At 39.1% G+C, this 22,282-nt stretch overlaps 1 protein-coding gene across 1 annotated transcript in view; it reads right to left on the minus strand.

Annotated features, from left to right (window-relative positions):
* Positions 1 to 22,282, minus strand: part of APC7 (anaphase-promoting complex subunit 7) — a 197,469-nt gene that overhangs the window by 63,753 nt on the left and 111,434 nt on the right. The window contains exon 8 of the mRNA XM_067154711.2: positions 289 to 417. Coding sequence (XP_067010812.1) covers positions 289 to 417 — 129 coding nt within the window. The remainder of the gene's footprint in view (positions 1 to 288; positions 418 to 22,282) is intronic.

The following is a 22,282-nucleotide window of genomic DNA, read 5'->3' on the forward strand; positions in this document are numbered from 1 at the left end:
TACCCAAGATCAACAGACAAACCATGGGTAAAGTGATTTCAGACGAGGAGAGAAAATCAAGATTCGAGAGAATGAAGAAGTAATGGGCTGGGAGAAAATTGAAAAATCCATTGTATAATTTACTAAAGTTGTCAAACAAACAAACAAACAAACAAACAAACAAACAAACAAATAACCCAGCCTGGAAAACACTGGGCTTAAAAATTCAAAAAGTTTGTACAAATATTGCCGAATAAAGCTCAGTACTTCATTAGCCATACGGTATGCGAGAACTAGAACTATACTTGCCTGTTCATAGATTTCTGCAAGTAGGTAAACAGCTGGTAGATACTTCTCATCCTGGATAAGTGCTTTCTCCAGGATAGACTTTGCTTTACATACACTAACAGGATCCTTCATCAGCACTGAAGCATAAAGCTGCAGGGAGAAAATAATAAATTTTAAACAAATGAATAGAAATTCATTACAATCCTGAAAATTATCTTTTTTTTTTTGACACAAGCTGATTTGACAAATTGATTTGTTCCTTTAATGGAATATTATTATTTTTCCACCTTTCAATACTTAAAAATTTTATCAAAGATTAAAAATTAAATCACAGAATGCAGAACGTTTCGACATTTCTGACTTTCTTCAACTACAAATACATGAAAGTTACATGAGGTATACACACATAATAGTAAACATTTCGAAAGATTTTTGAAATTGTAAAAATCATGCTATTACAAGTCATTAAAAAGTTGTGTCATCATTTTGAAACAGGTGTAAAATCTGGAAAAAGCCCTTATCAAATTATATGGTTGAATTATACACAAAAACTTACTGTTTACAAATTACAGAATTGGATCATCAAAACTTAGTGACACTTTAAAAATTATAAAATTTTTCTTGGAAATGTATGTATGGTTTCACTTCTTCACAGTGACTGTATTGAAGCCAGGTCAGGAACATCTTGCTACCGTATGTGACACTCTGTGACTGTCTGGGCGATGTATGGGCAGCCAGCACCAAACTCGACAAACTAAGGGAGAACCAATCGCAAAGCGCGGAGATGTTCTCCCTTAGGAGGCTTGGTAAAGCCTTTGTGTCAAAAATGACACATAAATCCACCAAAAGGCTGCTGCCTTGCAGGTGTGGCAAGGTACTGCCAAAGGTTAAGGGAGATTACCCTAACAGAAAATCCTCTACAGTGTTAGGCTTAGCAAGCCAGCTGGACAGAGGTGATGAGTGCATTGCTTTCAAAACCAAAACAAGCCTCGCAAGAGACATCATAACAACAACAACAACAACTCTTTATGCAGCTCATGAACTTATGAGAGCCAACAACCGAAAGCTCATCGGAGGTGCCGGAAGAGAGACGGACATCACACGGGAAGAAACACCTCAAAGTTGGAGCCCTCAATATCCTCACCCTTAATGGTAAAAGTGAAGATACTGTATACCTCATGGACAGACGCACACTCAGGATTTTAGGGTTGAGTGAGATAAAATGGAAAGGTTCAGGAAATAAAACCTTATGAAATTGTTATATGCTGTACTGGAGTGGGAAGCCAGAAATGGAGTTGCTTTCATTCTCCACAAAGATGTTGATGTGCAGGTGGACATCAGTTATACGAGTGAAAAATGAAAATGAAAATGAAATTACGTATTGGCCAGGTATTTCATACCTTTCTCCAATTATATGCCCCATAGGCAGGCTGCCTTCCAGATGAAAAAAGTCAGCTCGTTGTAAATCTAGAGGACCAAATTAGGGAAGACATCATCCCAATTATGGGAGACCTGAAAGCCCAAATTGGGACAGATAAACAAGGCTGTGAAGACATCATAGGCCCCAATGGCTATAGTGACAGAAACCAGATGGCTACTAGTGTTGGCTACTGAATGCATGATTCGAAGCAGTGTATCGATTCATTCAAGTGTCCGAGTGAATCGATTCACAGGAAAGGCGAGCTCACGGCTCACGATTCAGCTTACTCCCAGCGGACAGTGCTGAGTGGCGCACTCACTGGATGTTGACGGGGAGCCGAGCTTCCGCTGCAGCGAGACAGTGTATCATGGCACATCGAAAGAATCGTGAACGAGCCGGCTCAGTGAGACACAAGATACACACGGCTCCTTCGGCTCACTGGACACGCGGAGAGCCGAGCTTCCGCTGCAGCGAGACATACAGTGAGACATGCTAGACTGAAAGAATCGTATGCTATAATGGACTCTCGAGCTCAGCTCATTTGAAAATAATACCCATTTGCATTCACTGTCCTCTTCTTACAGGGAGGTTTAAATAATAGATGGATTTATTTGCAGTGTTAAAATGGTAGTCATAACATAATTCTGAAGTAGCTAGTAAGTAGGTAGGCTATTAGGTTATACTATTTATTAGTTTAATGAATCTTAGTATTATAACTTAATTGACTTTTGACAATTAAACTCGACTCTAGCCTGCCCTATGACTATGAGTCATGCTCATGACCACTCAAAAGTACCTGTTTTATATTGGGAAGAACGGCTCAGTATTTTCTCAGTTCATATGTCACATCGTTGCACAAGACTTCAATCATATGTGGACAGACGCAATAACAGTATGTTGAATCAGAAAACCAGCGGGCTACTGTACATCTCGAGTAGCCTATACAAAATATGACGATTTAAAAAAATCCTCAGCTGATAGAAAAATACTTTTTAAAAAAGACTGAGCGAGTTGTCGTGCGGTTAATATCGCGTGGCTATGCGTTTGCATTCGGGGGGTGGTGGGTTCGAATCCCACCGTCGGCAGCCGTTAAGATGGTTTTTCCGTAGTTTCCCCATTTTCACACCAGGAAATGCTGGCTCTGTACCTTAATTCAGGCCATGGCTGCTACCTTCATAATCCTAACCTTTCCCGCCCTGCGTTGCCGGAAACCTTCGATGTATTAGAGTAACTAGCATTTTTTCTAAGAAAGGAGTTCATAGTATGAAGACCAGATGGCAGCTGCGAGCACTGAATGCTGTTGCTGCTGTCTTACCAGCACATACTACACTGATGCAGTAGGAGCGGTGACCAATGAGCCGTGAATCGGATCACTGTATCGATTCAGTAACGTGAACGGAATCAAATGAATCTATTCAGTAAAATGAATCGAATGTCCCATCACTAATGGCTACAGTGATAGAAACCAGGAGGTAGAAAATCTGAGCACACAAAACTTTTGGTTTCAGAAGAGAGACAGCCATAAAATTACATGTTACATTTGGGATGGGAAGCCAAAAAATTGGGAATGTCCATGTACAGAATGTCAAGTGCAAAAGAATGCCAAAAATCAAGACCTGGTTGCTTGGAGAAGATGGAAAGAAAGAAAGAAAGAAAGAAAGAAAGAAAGAAAGAAAGAAAATCTCACCCAAGTTACCAAAGAATGACAAAAGAGCAGAAGAAGAGGGGCTGTCGTTCAGGATCACCCTGGTTACATAAGCCGAATCACTGTGTGGAAAGGGAAAAACACTGCAGTGGAATGAGAGGGTGAAAACTCCTGTGAAAGAAAGAAATGCAGAAAGGAAAAAAAAAAGGGGGTTGGGGGTGGGGTGGGGGTGGGGCTAGATATTGAAAAATAAAATCAGTCCACCAAGAAGATAAAATTCAGTACCTCCACTGGAGTACCGGAATAAGCAATTTGTGGAGAGACTGATTAAAAAAGAAAAGGTATGGGAAGAGTTCACTACGAGGCAGACATGATAAAAGCAGCTGGAGTGCAAGGCATACAATGGTTGTATAGATTACTTTCTGTCATCTGGGAAGAGAACAGGATACCAGAGGAGTGGATGAGAAGCATCATCATCCACCTGTATAAAAACAGAAACGGAATGAAACTGTGAAAGTAACAGGAAGTTTCTTTATAACACAGTCAAGAACAGAAGAAGTCAGCATGGCAATATCCTTGCACCGGAAACAGAGCATGGGAATGTGGTGAAGACAGATGAAGGCATCAGAGAAGAAATGATGAACTACTTCAATACTTTATTAAATGGAGAAAGTCTTGGAAATGACATCACTGAAGATTGAAGTTTAAGTGCGAGTGATGGAGCACAACACCAGCTAACATGGCTAGAAATGGAGTCTGAGCTGAAGAACATAAGTCCCTACAGTTTGATGACCTCATTGCAAACATGATAAAGGCAGCTGGAATGCAAGGCATACAATGGTTTCTGTCATCTGGAAAGAGAACAGGATACCAGAGGAGTGGATGAAAGGTATCATTATCCACCTGTATAAAAACAGAAACGGAAAGAAATGTGGAAATTATAGGGGCATCACTCTACTTTATCACTCACTTAAACTTTTGGAGAAAATAATTTAAGAAGACTCAGGAAAATAGTAGAACCGTTATTGGAGAAGGAGCAACATAGCTTCAGGAAGAACCAAAGCACTACGGACCTCATATCTGCGGTCAGAATGCTAACAGAGAAGCACTGTGAATATGGAAAGAGCTTAGTGATGATTTTTATGAACAATGCGAAGGCCTAAGACCATGCCCCTAGCAAGATAATCTTGGAATGCCTATAAAGGCCGATCTCCACCGATTAACATTTAACAACAACATGTTAAATGTTAAAACTGTTAAATGTTAATTGGCGACACCATCAACATGTTAACTGTTAAATGCTAAATACTGTTTCATTAACATTGTGTCCACACTTAGAAGCATGTTAAATTTGACTTCACCATAAGACCTATGTGCGACATAAATATATATATATATAAACTTTATTGCACACAAGTAGTGCAGTATTAGGATACATTAATCAATACAGAGGTCTATGATTGATTTCACACGATTTTTACATGACAATACGTGATATCGGTCACAATGTTTACCACAGAGTTCACATATGCACATCGAGTCCGGGTCGTGGTATGTCTTCAACCTACAGATTTTGTAATGGTAGCCATGGACTGCCATGGAATTTACAAAATGTCTCAGCTCCTGGTTTGTGCCGGTCCATGCTCTGTTCATCATGGCCTCTGAAGAGTAGAACTCTGGCCATATCTCCTTCTTTTTCTTCTCCCTCTCTAACCGCAGTTTCTTCCAGTTGTCTGCGACATAAAAACAAAGGGAAAAAAAATTGACTTGGCCGGGCTGAGTGGCTCAGACAGTTCAGGCACTGGCCTTTTGACCCCAACTTGGCAGGTTTGATCCTGGCCCAGTCCGGTGGTATTTGAAGGTGCTCATATAGGCCTACGTCAGCCTCGTGTCTGTAGATTTACTGACACTAAGAGAACTCATGTGGCAAATTCCAGCACCTCGGCGTTTCCGAGAACTGTATAGTTAATGGGATATAAAGCAAAGAACATTATTATTAAACTTGACTTTCTTTGTTTATATACAGGCAGTTCATCATATCAGTTTGTGGTAATACATTCAGGTAATGTCTTGTATTTTCAAACAAGGACAATGGACTTGGATGAAGAGGATTTGGCCTTTGTTTTTGCCACTGTTGCTTCTTACAAGACCTTGAGAAATAAATGTTGATTCCCATAGGAAAACTGAAATATTTGTCCCGAATGAGTAAATTTATAATACCAATATAAACGGTCCGTTATTGGACATTATAAATGAGTTAGCTGGGAAATTTATAATGTCCAATAACGGACCATTTATATTGGTATTAGACCTTGAGAAGGAAGGAAAGGAGAATGTGGGTACGGCAATATCACAATACAAGGCACAATGTGGATGCCATTCTGAATGAGCTAAAAGTAGAAGACAGGTTTGGATTTTTAAAATGTCTGTGTCTGAGCATGATTTTAATGTAGTTTTGGAAAAAATACTTCCTACCATAAGAAAGGAGGAGACACAGTTACGAGCAGCTATTCCACTTCACCTGCGTCTTGGGATAACTCTGCGTTTCTGCACAGTATAAACTTCATCCACTCCCATCCCTGACTTCAGACTTTTCTGAACCTTTTGCAATTCTCGCCTGTACTGGGAGCGAAGGGAGGCTAGTTTTTGTTCAATGCATTCGCGGGAGCAATTATAGATAATGCTGAGTTCCTAGAAACTGTCTGCTTTCCTCGCTTTATCTCGGTATTCCTTCGATGAGACATCCCAAAAAGAAGGCTTTTCTATTATATCATTAAGTCGAGAGTGATCTCCTGGCTGCACTCTATTTTTGACTATAAATTTTAATATAGTGCAAAGAGAATGACACATGTACGTGTACTGTATTCGTAGCTTGTAACTATAATCCTACTTTTTTCATGAGAAGCATGTCGTTTAAGCTATCTGTTGGCATGGAAACAGCATGGAAGTTGCCAAAGCTGTGCCGACATCTCACGAACAACAAATTGACTTGACAAGTTTTCTACTTGGAGAGGAAAACATGCCAACATGTTAAAAGTGTTAACTTCAACATTCTGAGTTAACATGCAAAGTCAATTGGAAGCCACAATGAAAACATACATGCCAATTCAAACATGTTCAATTTAACATGGTGTTAAATGTTAATCAGTGGAGACTGGCCTTAAGGTATAGGTATGCAAAACATCCTGATTGATAAAGTAAAGAAGCTTTATCAAAAATTCTTAGCTCTGTCCAAGTAGTGGATGGAAGATCCGATTGGTTTGAAACCTAGAGAGGAGTACAGCAGAGAATGGTCTTGTCACCACTGGTATTCATATCACGGAACGGATCATAAAATCCATCAAAGAGCCTAACACTATATGGTAATATTTGCAGATGATGTTCTCATTTGGGAGAAAATGAAGCAGAAGTACAGGAAAAACTAAACCTCTGGAGTGATAAGTTTAAAGAATATTGACTGAACATGAGTAAAACAAACACTGTTGAAATGTCTATCAACAGGAAAGGCACACATTCAAACATTTTTTTGTAGGGAAGTCGTTACAAATTGTTTCTAACTTCAAATACCTTGGAAGTATTATTCAAAAGACAAACAAAAAGTCTGACTCATTGGCTGAATGGTCAGTGTTGAGGCCTTTGGTTCAGAGGGTCCCGGGTTTGATTCCCGGCCGGGTCAGGGATTTTAATCACGTCTGATTAATTCTTCTGACTCGGGGACTGGGTGTTTGTGTTTGTCCCAACACTTTCCTCTTCATATTCAGACAACATACTACACTACCAACCACGACAGAAACACGCAATAGTGATTACATCCCTCCATATAGGGTTGGCGTCAGGAAGAGCATCCAGCCATAAAACAAGGCCAAATCCACATGTGCGACACAGTTCGCACCCGCGATCCCACAGATGTGGGAAAAGCGGTAGAAAAGGAAGAAGAAGAATATAATAAAACAAAAAAAAATATTTAATAGGACTCGCAAAGATTCTCAATTTTATTTTCACGTGAGAAATTTACTGTAGAAAGATAAAATACCCCACAAAGCAAAACTGATCATTTTTGATTCCTCACCAATTCTCACCATTGGACTCAAAACCTGTACCTTACACAAAAAGGCTAATAATAAAATTCAGTCAACAGAAATTAAATTCAAGATTAGCAATGAAGCAAACAGGAAGAAGGCTGGCATCAAAATACCTGTTACCGAGCTTTTAGGAGGATGCAGGCTACAATGGTTGTACATGTAATGAGGATGGACAGATGGAGGACAGCAAGGAATTACTTGACAGAGAAGTGAGACAGAAGAGTCAAATAGGAAGGCCAAGGGATTGATGAATAGAAACAGTGAAATCAGAGGTCAGCAAATGGGAGGACACAGAGGACCTGAAACTATATTCTGACAGGAAGAAGTGGTAAATGTTTGTACACCACATCCGGGAAACTCTTTATCATTTCTGCATTGCAGCCTTGATGGGATGCCTCCAACCAGAGCAGTTTCCAGCTTTCCTTAACACGGTCTGGAGAGGTAGGCCACTGATGTTCTTCGCCTGGTCTAACCATCTACTTGCTGTTCTTCCTCATGGTCTACTGTCTTCAACTTTGCCTTGTGAAATGGTCTTTTCCAAGTTCTCTCCTTCTCTTCAGAAAATGTAACCATGACCTGGAGGTAACACTCATTCATACGGGAAGACAGAAGTTTATTGATGCTCAGTTCGCCCATAATGGAAATGTTACTTCTTTCCATCCAGGGTACACGTAGCATTCTCTGCCAACACCACATCTCAAACGCATCAATTCAATTTTTGTCTCTAGCATTCACAATCCAGGTCTCAAAGCCGTACAAAAAGACTGAGAATACCAGTGATTCCACCAGGCGCATCTTTGTAGCTTTTGATATTGCCTGGTTCTCCCAGATCTTAGTGAGTTTAACCAATGTAGCACAACCTAGGACAATACATCTTTTGATCTACTTTTCACAGCTTTCCGTGTCACTGATGACTGACCCCAGTTATACAAATTCCTTTACTATCTCCAGATCCTTTAGACATCCTATAAGCTGGATTTGACGTTGCCAATCAACTACCATTACTCTGGTCTTTTTCACATCAATCTCTAAACTATAATGAAGTCTAATATTCTTCACTCTTGCATACAGGTCAGTAAGTTCCTCTTCACTTCCAGCAATAAGGGAAGTGTCATCTGCAAAGTGCAGGCTGCTAATTTTTTCGCTGCCAATCGCGATTCAACCACTCAAGCAATCGAGAGCTTTCTTGAAGACACATTCTACATAGATGTAGAGTTGAGGTGATAATATACAACCTTGCCTTATTCCATTTGTCACATTGAAAATGTCTGAGAGATCACTATCCACCTTTATGGTTGCTGCAGGGTTTTTATAGAGACCATTAAATAACGATATTAAACGCAGTGGAACCCCAAATTCCTTTAACACCTGCCACAACTTGTCCCACATAACACAAAGGCCTTTTTGCAGTCACGGAAGCAAAAAAGGGCAGGGACACAAAACTCACGACTTTTCTCTATTATCTGCCTCATGTTGAGGATTGACTCTCGTGTAGCTGTACCTGTGACAATTCGGGAGATAGTAGGTTCGAACCCCACTGTCGGCAGCCCTGAAAAGGGTTTTCCGTGGTTTCCCATTTTCACACCAGGCAAATGCTGGGGCTGTACCTTAATTAAGGCCACGGCCGCTTCCTTCCCACTCCTAGCCATTTCCTGTCCCATCATCGCCATAAGACCTATCTGTGTCAGTGCGACGTAAAGCAACTAGCAACTAGTACCTGTGACAAAGCCTGCTTGTTTCGTGGATACCTGAGGTTTACAAAAGAAAATATTTATAAAATCCTCCTATCAATACAATTCAAGTCATCTGTTAGATGAAGCAAAGTCTATACATGTTTCAGCCTAATCTCAAGGCCATCTTCAGTAGTAAAACAATGATTACATAATATACAAACAAATTAAAAAACGTAATGATGTGAAGTGACAGTGATCATGATTAGTGAGTTAAAAACACATTGAGGTGCAAAGTCCTCTCGTCTAATAGATCTTGCTGACTGTTAAATAAAACACTATGCTGAGGAGTGTAGTGCGAACAGTTCATTAATAAAAAAAAGAGTTTCGCTACCGACATTCTAGAACAAGACCCGCCCTTCCATCAACACCCTCCTTCCGCGAATCACAACGTCCCTCCCTCCCTGCCCCTCCCCCTCCATTACCCCTCCCAACCACATCAACACAGATACACAGTAAGCCACACACAGGCTTAGTTGTCAATGTGACTTGAGACCGACAAGGTCATCTCCATTCGAGACGACAACTTTTAGTTACAAGTAAGTCATATGAGTTTTCTTTTCGTTACATCATTTTTAACTTGTTCTTCATCCACTCATATATTCCTTTTTTCTCATTACAGATGTTACACGTTTTATTTGTAGTATTGACGGTCTCACTACACTCCTCAGCATAGTGTTTTATTTAACAGTCAGCAAGATCTATTAGACGAGAGGACTTTGCACCTCAATGTGTTTTTAACTCACTAATCATGATCACTGTCACTTCACATCATTACGTTTTTTAATTTGTTTGTATATTATGTAATCATTGTTTTACTACTGAAGATGGCCTTGAGATTAGGCTGAAACATGTATAGACTTTGCTTCATCTAACAGATGACTTGAATTGTATTGATAGGAGGATTTTATAAATATTTTCTTTTGTAAAGTGATAACCGTCAATACGGAATGAGATTCATAACTTGCAATGATATCTGAGGTTGCAGGAATAATTTTAGGCATTGATTTATTAAGTAGAGCAGGAGTTCGCTTGTATGGGATATTAATGCAATAGTATGATAATTGGAACAATCCTTTACGGACCCCTGTTTGTGAAAAGGGTTTAGTATAGATGTTGCCCAATCTTTGGACTATTCACCAGTTTTCCATACTATATTACATACTGAATGTAAAACATGCATGCCATCCTCCTCCATTACTTTCAGTATTTCTCCAAAAATACCATCAATACCTGGGCTTTGTTGTTCTTCTTCAGATGTTTGACGGCATTCTCAATTTCAATGAAAAGAATAATAGGTTCCTTGTCATGCCTAATAGAAATTTCCTGTTCGGCAGAATTTTTTTCCTTTGTAGTACAGTGTTTCACAGTACTGTTTCCATCGCTCTATTGCTTTCTTCTTTTCAGCAACAAGGTTGCCATCTTCACCTTCAATCATCTATGTACGTGGTTTGAACTCATGGATAATGCTGTTAACTTTGTCTTGCTTGGTTTGAATACCTCGTTTCTTCAGTATGTTCCTCTCTTCTATCAGCAGTAGAGTGGTGTTCAATATCCACGGGAGCTTAGCTTAGAGAGGCTTAGTAACTAATTCAGGGAGAGAAGAGTTAATGATTGTCCTGAGGTTGTCCCATGTTTGGGAGGCTGATCCTTCCTCCTGTACTTGCTGAAGTTTTGGTCTTATTCTTTCCCCAAAATCTTGGAGGACATTTTTGTCAGTAATGCAAACCTGTCTCACTCTCTCCCTCTTGATCAATTTCAGTTTGATCTGCATTTTTTGTGTTAAAATGTTATAAAAACCACAGTAGTTTTATATGCACACGTTACATTTGAAAACTTTGCACGGTTCTGCACTCGTACCGACTTGTACAGCAAGCGTGCTTTCCTGCTGAGCTCAAGGTTGCGAATAACTGTAATTTTGAAGTTTGGATATCTTTTTTTCTTTCTAATTTGATTGTGATTGGTGACGGGCAGAACTGAATATAATGCATTCGAGAACTTGAGAATCGATACTTACATTCGATACCATATTCTCGAGTTCAACATAACCTTTAAAAATCAATGTAAGCCTAATTTACGCGGTACAAGATTTCCATAAACTGACTATGAACACTATACCAATGACCAAATTACAATGTAAGATTTTTAAAAAATGGGATTTCGCCATCATGTTAAGCGTTTTTGTATCTAATGCGATTTATTTTATTAGATCAAAGAATTAACAACTACTTGTGATCGATTGTTGTTTGGCTTGGTGTTATTAGGTTTTTCGAACAGTTTGGCTGATCAAAGTTGCTGAAGTGAAAGAAGTTTTCAGAGGAAACTGACGAAGTTTCCCCAGTAAAACTGAATGTAAAGTTTCGAGATTTATAAATCACGTACCGGTAATTAGTGTTTGAAGCCGGCCCCGCAGTCTAAGTTACCTGCCTCTCATCCAGAGGGCTTGGGTTCGATTCCCGGCCAGGTCAGGCATTTTTACCTGGACATGAGGGATGATTCCACGTTCACTCATTCTACAATTACAGGTACCTTTAATTGAGGCGCTATTTCATCGTGAGATGGCAACCCCGGTCTACAGAACCAGGAATAACGGCCAAGAGGATTCATCACAACTGACCATGCGTCACCTCGCAATCTGCAGGCCTTCGGACCAAGCAGCGGTCGCTTGGTAGGCGGAAAGCCCATTGGCGCTGTAGTTTTGTTTGGTTCAGGGGTGTTTGTAAGATTACAGGTATACTTATTTCTTTTTTGTGATGTTTAGCTAAATTGTTGATGGTTCATTCGTTCCCGGATTTTCGTTTTCCCATATTGTACGTTTTTTTTTCCGTGGTCCCTCCAAAAACGGAGAATCGAGGTTTCACTGTAAGACCTGTCAGAATAAATACTCCAATCATTAAGTACTATCACAAAAGCTAAGTAAATAATGACCATAATGTGAAACACCCAAGTGGTATTATATTTGTTTTGAAATTCATCTTTGTCACACAATTATATTCTTCTTCTTCAATATTGAGTTGGGCTCTTTCATTATATCGCCCATTCGGTTAAGATCTTGACATATTGTCCCCCTGTGGGTGGGGGCGGTAGAGTAACACCACGGTATCCCTGTCTGTCATAAGAGGTGACTAATAGGGGCCCCAGGGGCTCTGAACTTTGGAGTGTCAGTGGGCAACCACAGCGCCCTTACCTGAGTCCTGACATTGCTTTTACTTACTTGTGTCAGGTTCCTCACTTTCATCTATCCTACCCGACCTCCCTTGGTCAATTCTTGTTCTTTTCCGACCCCGACTGTATTCTAGCACTCGAAGCCTATGGAGTCTTTCTTTTTCACGCCCTTTGTGCCCTTGCCTTCTTTGGCTGATACCTTCATTTTTCAAAGTGTCGGATCCCTTCTATTTCTTTTCCTCTCTGATTAGTGTTATACGGAGGATGGTTACCCAGTTGTACTTCCTCTTAAAACAATAATCACCACCATTCATGAGATACTGAGAGAAGATTAGGAACATAATTTAACTATTCAATGTAGGTATTACATACTTCCTCGAGTTTGGACACAGTGACATGAAACACCATATACAGTGAAACCTCGGAATGCGAGTAACTACGAGTGTTTTGCAAGACGAGCAAACATTTTAAATAAATTGTAACTTGATAAGCGAGTGAGGTTCTGCAATATGAGCGTCGCGTGTGCCTAGGTTTTCCCCTCCCCTGTGCCTTTGTTGAATGGATGAACAAGGTCTTTGATCCTGTAGTGAAGAAATACCTTTCAGAAAATAATCTGCCGCTCAAAGTCTTGCTGGTTATGGACAATGCTCCTGCTCATCCTCCAGGCCTTGAGGCCTTGAGGATGAGGAGAAATCGTTTCCCCATCGTGAGCTACCTGAAGATCGTCAATAAAGCCTGGGATGGAGTCTCCTAGAGAGCTCTAACTTCCGCTTGTGGAAAGCTGTGGCCTGACTGTGTTCTTGGACATGACTTTGAGGGGATTGTTGGTGAAAATGAGCTGCTGATTGTCGATGAAATTGTGTCCTGAGGGAGGACTATGGGGTTGGAAGTGAATGACGTGGACATTCGAGAGCTGGTGGAAGAACACAGCCAGGAACTGTCCACCAATGAACTGATGGACCTGCATCGTGAACAACAGGAGGAGGTTATGGAGGAGATCTCGTGCGGGGAAGAGGAGGAGGAAAAGTCAGTGGAATCTCTCACTTCAATTGATATTCGTGAGAAGTGCAAAATGTGGGAAACGATGCAAAATTTTGTAGAAAAACAAAACCCGAATAAGGCTGTAGCAGTACGAGTGATGAATCAGTTTAGTGACAATGCGATGTCAAATTTTCATGAAATCCTCAAAAAGAGGCAAAAGCAAGTCATTGGACAGGTTCCTCGTTAAAGTTGCACGAAGAGGAAACAATTCCAGTGCATCAACAGACAGCAGTGATTCCGGTAGTGAAATTCGTGCTACACAGTAACTCCTCTCATGTAATCTCTCATCTCCCTCACACCAACAATGATTCTATTGTAAGGTAAAATGCAGTTTAATTTGTTTTAAGTTATATTTTGTTTCAGAAATGGTATGCGAATAAATATTTTTGTGTTGTGGACGAATCATCCACGTTTCAATTGTTTCTTATGGGAAAACTTGCTTTGATATACGAGCGCTTTGGATTACAAGCATGTTGCCGGAACGAATTATGCTCGCAATCCAAGGTTCCACTGTATTATATTACAGAACATTCACCCGTGCTTACTATTGAATATTGGACGATGTTATAATTCTCCCAAGTTGGTATGACAACAGTGAATGGGCTCATTTGATGACGTGTGTAGTGTTCACATCTCTGTGTATGGGTATGCATGGGTAAACACATTCGTTCAGTTCCGACAGTCAGTGACTAAGACCAACACGATGTCGTCTCGGAAGAGCTCGGTAGTGTGGGACCATTTTGAACGTGTCGAAAATGTCTTGAATGAAGTGGTGTGTAATGTATACAAGGTTGAGTTAGGTTACAATAAAACTACTAGCACGACCTTAAAGCAACTGAAGACAGAACATCCAGACACAGCACTGATGTCTGATGAACAGGGGCAATGCAGGGGTGAAAGTGGGCATCATAGTGGTGCCTATTCAGGTACTGTACAGTTTACATGACCCTTGTGGTGCATGTCATGTCAAAAGATTTACATACTAAATATTTTATTGCAATACCTAATATGAATGTTTCAGATGATCACGTACGAAGGAAAATGATTGATGATGCTTTAGTGAAGATCATCACCGACTATTTCCAGTCCTTAGCAATAGTCGAGGACTGGGGAGTTTCGAAGATTTGTGCATGCACTGGATCCGAGGTATATTCTTCCATCTAGAATTGATTGTGGTAAATGGTTGCAGACAAATATCAGTCAGAAGTCTGTGCGGTAAAAGCGAAGGCAGCAGAAGCGGAATATGAAGTCTCACTACCATTATGTGGACATCGTTGTCAACATAGGCGTACATGGCAGTCACATGTCATTTTGTCAAAAAAGATTCACTTGGAAATAGTCACTTTACAGACCGCTAGATTTCCTCGACACATACAAGTGCAATTTATTAAAATTTGTATCCACCTTATTCAATACATTAAAATGTTGTTAAGATAAAATTACAACTTATATTTTTTATTTTATCAAACCTTAATTTAAATGAAATTTCCGAAAAATCAAATATTCTTTTTGATTTCCTTATTGAGTTTTTTTTTAAATGTACATATCCCAGACAATAAGATGGTGTTTCATATTATGCTTTACTTGTTGCCTTTTACGATCAGCCCTCCGGAGCTCCAACAGGTTGCCGCCCCTCAGTTGCCCCTCCCCCTTTTCCCTAGTTCCCCTCTTCGGCCCAAACCAACCTTGGACACTTGATTGCTAACACAACACGGCTCGCTAAGCTACTCGGTGCTTCGCTAGGACAACGATCTTTTGAGGTGAGTCACATAAATGTTTGCGTTATAAGACGTAAATTTCATATTCCTGTCTTTTCAGTTAAGCGATAGTTTACTAGATTCCTATTATTTCAGGTCCGCATTGAACTGGGAATGAGATAATTGTTAACATCTTAAAGCACCGACTGCTCGTTTCCACCTCACTACGATCGCTCCATTATAACTGGCTTGAAGATTTTATTGAATTATTTTAATACGGTTCTACATCACTGTTAAAGAAGTGTTAAACTGAGCTAATGTTTCTTTAAGATGATTGTGTTTTCAGTGGTTGTTCTTGTTAAACCCACGTTAATTTATGAGGAAGCAAACCAATTTACATCGGACCTCATCAACTTAAAGTTTAATACTCGCAAGTCTCAGATAATATGGACTTTGAAACAATATAATTTTAACACAGTCTTTAGATCATCAATATGTTTTTTAAAATTTGTTTTATGTGACGTAGATAAACTTATGTGTTTGGCAATATTTCCTAAAATGTATATCAGCTGATGATGACGCAAAAAAAAAAAAAAAAAAGGCGTTGAAACTAGTTCTGATAAAAAATATATGTTGTAATTTTATCTTAACAACATTTTAATGTATTGAATAAGGTGGATACAAATTTTAATAAATTGTAATCTTGGTTCAATACGGATGAGTAATGAAATTTATTAACTTAACTGAAGAAGCCCACCAGGCAAAGATAGTGGCCCATCGGTATTTGGGCTTAAGAATCAAGGTAGGAAAGATAGGCAAGGATATAAAGTTTATCAAAAAATGTATGGATTTTAATTTGAGCCCGAAATTTTTAAAGAGGGTATTTAGAACAAACCAAGTACTTTCGCATCAACGTAATGTACAACAGAAATGTAAAAGATTTTATCTTAAAAATGAGTTAAAATTTCTTTATAAGAAAAAAACTTTTTTGAATCAGTAGTTATATGAGACTCACCTCAGGGCCGCTGCCTTGCTTACTAAAGTGCAATGGAACATTTTTCAAGACTCGGTTCCGAATAAATTAGATTACCTTCCTCCTGCTAAACAGAAAGTGTTGGATAAAAAACTAGAAAGGCTAAAGAAAGAATCGTTTTCAAACAAACAAGTCATAGAAGCTAAACAGTATCCTAATAAAGATTTAATCAGGAGTTTTCATACACCGGTTATTAACCTTTCCAAGACCATTTTGAATAAGAGAGAAATCCAAATTCTTTCTAAAGGCCCAAAACATAACTGGCCTAATTTCAACCTAGCTAAGAAGACCACAAAACTTGTGGTGGAATCGGAGGTTGCGATTGGTAAACTTCCGCATGAGGTACAGGAGGAGGTTAGATTAGATTTAAAAAGAAAGTTGCACAATAGTCTAGTTACTAGTAATAAAGATAATGCCGCTTACAGTTCCAAGGACACCAGTATTGATAAAAAGTGTATTATAGAACTTAAAAAGAAGGTTAAAGATCAGGAGCTCATTATCACCAAAGCAGATAAGGGGAATGTGATGATTATTATGCATAAAAATGATTACATTCACAAGACTAAACAATTTTTTGATAATGAAAACTTTTTATTGATCAAAAAAGACCTAACGCAAGCTTTACAACACCAATTAAAGCAAACATTAAAGAATACTTCATTCCTCTTTACCGAACAGGAGAAGCAAAAACTAGTAAATATGAACCCGGGCCTTCCAACAGCGAGAACAATCCCCAAGATTCACAAGACCGGGGTTCCCATTCGACCCATAATAAACTACAGACCTATTCCTCTATATAAATTAGCTAAGTTCATCCCTACAGACCTAGTCCTCTATATAAATTAGCTAAGTTCATCCAGAAATTCCTAAAACAACACTATAAATTTATGGCAAACAAATCCATTAAGAACTCTATAGAACTGGTAAATAAATTAAGCAATTTCAAATTACAAGATCACCATACCTTACATTCATTTGATATTGTCAACATGTTTCCGAGTATTAGTACTAATAAGTTGCTTCCTATTGTTTTTAAGAATCTAAGATCCTACAGTCAGCTAAGTGAACTTGAAATACAAGATTTCATGAAATTGGTTAAGTTACTTGTAAACAATAACTACTTCGTATTTGACAAGGTCATTTATAAACAGGATGGATTGGCAATGGGATCTCCGGCCTTGGGAATCTTGGCGGAGATTTATCTGGATTCTTTGGAAACATAGGCTACATGATGGAAAACGACAAAGTTTTTGACAATATTCTGTTTTGGTCTAGATTTGTGGACGATACAATAGTAATTTTGGACGAACATGTTAGAGACACAAAGGCTACTCTAGAGGTACTTAATAACATTGACCCACAGATTAAGTTTACGTTGGAGTCAGAAAGTAATAAATCAATTAATTTTCTTGACCTAAAAATCAACAGATCGGGTTCTTCTTTTGCGTATAGTATTTTTTAGAAAGCCTACACAAACGGCAGTCACTATTAGACAGGACTCAGAACACCCACAGAGTCAAAAAAGCTCTACATACAATAGTTCAGTAAAACGGGCTTTTAAGATCCCTATGACAAAAGCTAATTTGAATAAAGAACTCAATATAATATGTTAAATAGCTAAGGTTAATGGTTTTAGTGACTGCTTTATTGAACGTATTATTAACAAGTTCAGATACCGCTTATAAACCACTTTGGTCAAGGACAAACCCAATCATAAGGCATTCGCAACTTTTACTTATAATAAAGATATATATAGATTTACTAATGTTTTCAAGAAACATAACGTGAAGGTTTCATTTCGTACTGATAATAATACAGTTGTATTGCACAATAGGGAACATGCATGATCCGGGGTTTTAATTAAAAATATGCTAATCTAATTCAAAATTTCACGCAGAATTCAAAAATGTGATCAGAATGTACAAATAATAACTCCAAACATGATAAAAATCTAAATTAAAGTACGAAAATGTCACGTCACGCAAGTACACAATCTCATTGGTCTGACGTCATCGTACAGGTTGACTGAATTAGCAGACGAAATAACACATAGTGTGTTGTGAGAAGTGTTAGTGTCTGGTTTGGTTATTTTCGAAGTCTATACATTGGATAATAATCTGAGTGGTATATTTTAGACTTAAATGAATCCTGCGCAGACAGTGAGGCAGAAAACTGATAAATGGTGTATAGTTCCGATGAGCAATAGCACATCGCATACCATCCCAAACAAATTGTTTATAAATGTTCCAAAGACGCTAAAACTAGGGAGAAATGGATTTTGGCGAGCCGGAGAAATGCTGGTGATATATCGGAAAAGTCTACAGTTTATTTTTTTAAAGATCATTTTAACGTAAGTTGAATTTGTTTGAATTTTCAATCACTTTTCCATGTCAGCTGTTCTAGCGGTAACACTTTGAATTTTAATGTATGATGCTTTAGTTAAATGCTTCACTTACATCTTGGAATATGAAAGTAATAAACAGTGCATTAATGAATGCTGATTTTTAAAGTATTCTCCAAACCTAACCTATGTTTTGGGTGATCCATGTCTAGGTAATAAACCAAAGGGGTTATGAACCACATTGACAGCTCTAATTACACCAATTTATCTTGGCATGCGACAGTTATTTATGTCTTTATTGAAGAGCTTACATTTGTAAAGAAATTTAGGCTATAGCTAAATACTCTATAATATAACAAAAAATAGGCGTGTACGTCATGAAAGAAAACGTGAATTTAACAAATATATATCTCTACACAAAACCAATGCTTGTCTGTTGGGGTCTTATAAGTTAACATTGCTCAATTATAATAATTATCATAATATTAGTGAAATAAATAACATAATTGCACACAGGTGAAAATAGTGATGTTGGTGTTTAAAATATTATCCAACTTAGCCTAAGTTTTAGGGTATACAAGCCAAGTCAATAAACCGAAGGATAAAAATACCGGGCAAGTTGACCATGCGATTAGGAGCACGCAGCTGTGAGCTTGCATCCGGGAGATAGTGGGTTCGAACCCCACTGTCGGCAGCCCTGAAGATGGTTTTCCGTAGTTTCCCATTTTCACACCAGGCAAATGCTGGGGCTGTACCTTAATTAAGACCACGGCCGCTTCCTTCCCATTCCTAGGCCTTTCCTGTCCCAACGTCACCATAAGACCTGTCTGTGACTGTGCGATGTAAAGCAAAAAAAAAAAAAAAAAAGTCACAGTACCCAAAGACATTCCTGTATTGGACGACTAAATTGTCACCAAGACACTTTTCTTGCGTTATATGCTCAGCTTGTTAAAAGCCAAATGTAATTGATGTTATTGGCATTACGCCCGCTAACTACTTCTACGGTTTTCGGAGACGCCGATGTGCAGGAATTCAGTCCTGCAGGAGTTCTTTTACGTGCCAGTAAATCTACCGACACGAGGCTGACGTATTTGAGCACCTTCAACTACCACCGGACTGAACCAGGATCGAACCTTCCAAGTTGGGGTCAGAAGGCCAGCACCTCAACCGTCTGAACCACTCAGCCCAACTTGTGAAAACTAGATGAAGTCATATTTATCTTTATCTTTATCATGTTTAACCTTTTCCCTCCACCAAGATATTTAATGTTTCTCTTTCATGGGCCCCGGAAGTGGGTAGGACAGTTGCCCCAACCATAAATATATATTTTATCGGGAATGATAGATTATAGACCTATAGTACTATGATCTTTCTTTCTTTCTTTCTTTCTTTCTTTCTTTCTTTCTTTCTTAATCAATTTATCCTTCAGTTTTGGTTTTTCCCTCGCACTCGCCGAGGGATTTCACCTCTACCGCTTCAAGGGCAGTGTCCTGGAGCGTGAGACTTGGGTATGATGATACAACTGGTGAGGTGGGTCATTACCTCGCCCAGGCGGCCTCACCTGCTATGCTCAACAGGGGCCTTGTTGGAGGATGGGAAGATCGGAAGGGATAGACAAGGAAGAGGGAAGGAAACGGCCGTGGCCTTAGGTGCCTGGAGCAGAAGTGGGAAAATACGAGAAACCACTTCGAGGATGGCTGAGGTCGGATTCGAAACTCCTCTACTCAGTTGACCTCCCGAGGCTGAGTAGACACCGATCCAGCCCTCGTACTATTTGTTTTCAACTTACATGGCAGAGCCGGGAATCGAAACCGGGCAGCTAATCACATTAACCACTACACCACAGAGGCGGACTAGTACTATGATGCTACCTATATGTTTATGTTAGTACTGGAATCCGATTTCTTACTTTACTAATGCTGAAAGCCTGAAAATGTTTCTTTTTTGCTAGGGGCTTTATGTCGCGCCGACACAGATAGGTCTTATGGTGACGATGGGATAGGAAAGGCCTAGGAGTTGGAAGGAAGCGGCCGTGGCCTTAATTAAGGTACAGCCCCAGCATTTGCCTGGTGTGAAAATGGGAAACCACGAAAACCATTTTCAGGGCTGCCGATAGTGGGATTCGAACCTACTATCTCCCGGATGCATGCTCACAGCCGCGCGCCTCTACGCGCACGGCCAACTCGCCCCGTCCCGAAAATGTAATGTTATTCTTTAATATGGGAATCAGTCTAGAAGGAAATGTTGAAAGTGATGTGATTTCTATCCAGGTTCGTTGTTATCCTAATACTATGAGTAGCAATACATTGCACGTATATAAAAGATGCCACTTACAAACTTGCTTTTTATCCGCGAATTTCTGCGGCCACAAAAGTAACTATTTTTCACGAATGATGACATCTACACATGACAGATTGTCTGACCGTGCTGTTCTGAACCTTTCTTCTGTCATTTTGAAGTTATTCGCGATCACGAATAATAAACAATCGGCTTTTAGTAATGGCTGATGCACAATGACTGGTAGAGCTGCATGCAGTACTGGATGGTGACGTCACAGCGCGCCGCTTATGTCAGAGGCCGTTTCACTCGCCTTGCGGAAAAACACTTTTGAACATTTTTTTAATGGTAGAAAACAAGGCAACTTACCTCACTGTAATACGTTTACGTACTATTTCATTGGTGTACTTTTCAAAAAAAAATATTTTTGAAAATTATGCATGTTCCCTATTCAACTTCAGTTAATAGATCGAACCCATATACCAAATCGGGAGTATATAGATTTAAATGTAACGACTGTGGGTGCACATATCTAGGTCAAACAGGACGAAGATTTAAAATTAGATACAAGGAACATACCAATCCAATAAAATATAACAGATTTTCCACGGTAGGCCAGCATGTACATGATCTAAAACATAAATTCACATCTATAGAACAGGACATTGAGATTTTGGAGAACTTAGGTAAAGGAGGTTTACTGGATGTTACGGAGGGCTGTTAAATACACCTGGATCAGTATTTTAATCCAAACCTTAATTTAAATGAAATTTCCGAAAAATCAAATATTCTTTTTGATTTCCTTATTGAGTTTTTTAAAAATGTACATATCCCAGACAATAAGACGGTGTTTCATATTATGCACAATAGCTTTATTTGTTGCCTTTTACGATCACGCCCTCCGGAGCTCCAACAAGTTGCCGCCCCCCAGTTGCTCCTCCCTCTTTCCCCTAGTTCCCCTCTTCGGCCCAAACCAACCTTGGACACTTGATTGCCAACACAACACGGCTCGCTAAGCTACTCGGTGCTTTGCTAGGACAACGATCTTTTGAGGTGAGTCACATAAATGTTTGCGTTATAAGACGTAAATTTCATATTCCTGTCTTTTCAGTTAAGCGATAGTTTACTAGATTCCTATTATTTCAGGTCCGCATTGAACTGGGAATGAGATAATTGTTAACATCTTAAAGCACCGACTGCTCGTTTCCACCTCACTACGATTGCTCCATTATAACTGGCTTGAAGATTTTATTGAATTATTTTAATACGGTTCTACATCACTGTTAAAGAAGTGTTAAACTGAGCTAATGTTTCTTTAAGATGATTGTGTTTTCAGTGGTTGTTCTTGTTAAACCCACGTTAATTTATGAGGAAGCAAACCAATTTACATCGGACCTCATCAACTTAAAGTTTAATACTCGCAAGTCTCAGATAATACAGACTTTGAAACAATATAATTTTAACACAGTTTTTAGATCATCAATATGTTTTTTAAAATTTGTTTTATGTGACGTAGATAAACTTATGTGTTTGGCAATATTTCCTAAAATGTATATCAGCTGATGATGACGCAAAAAAAAGGCG

The sequence above is a fragment of the Anabrus simplex genome, chromosome 1, assembly GCF_040414725.1.
Source record: "Anabrus simplex isolate iqAnaSimp1 chromosome 1, ASM4041472v1, whole genome shotgun sequence".
NCBI lineage: Eukaryota > Metazoa > Arthropoda > Insecta > Orthoptera > Tettigoniidae > Anabrus > Anabrus simplex.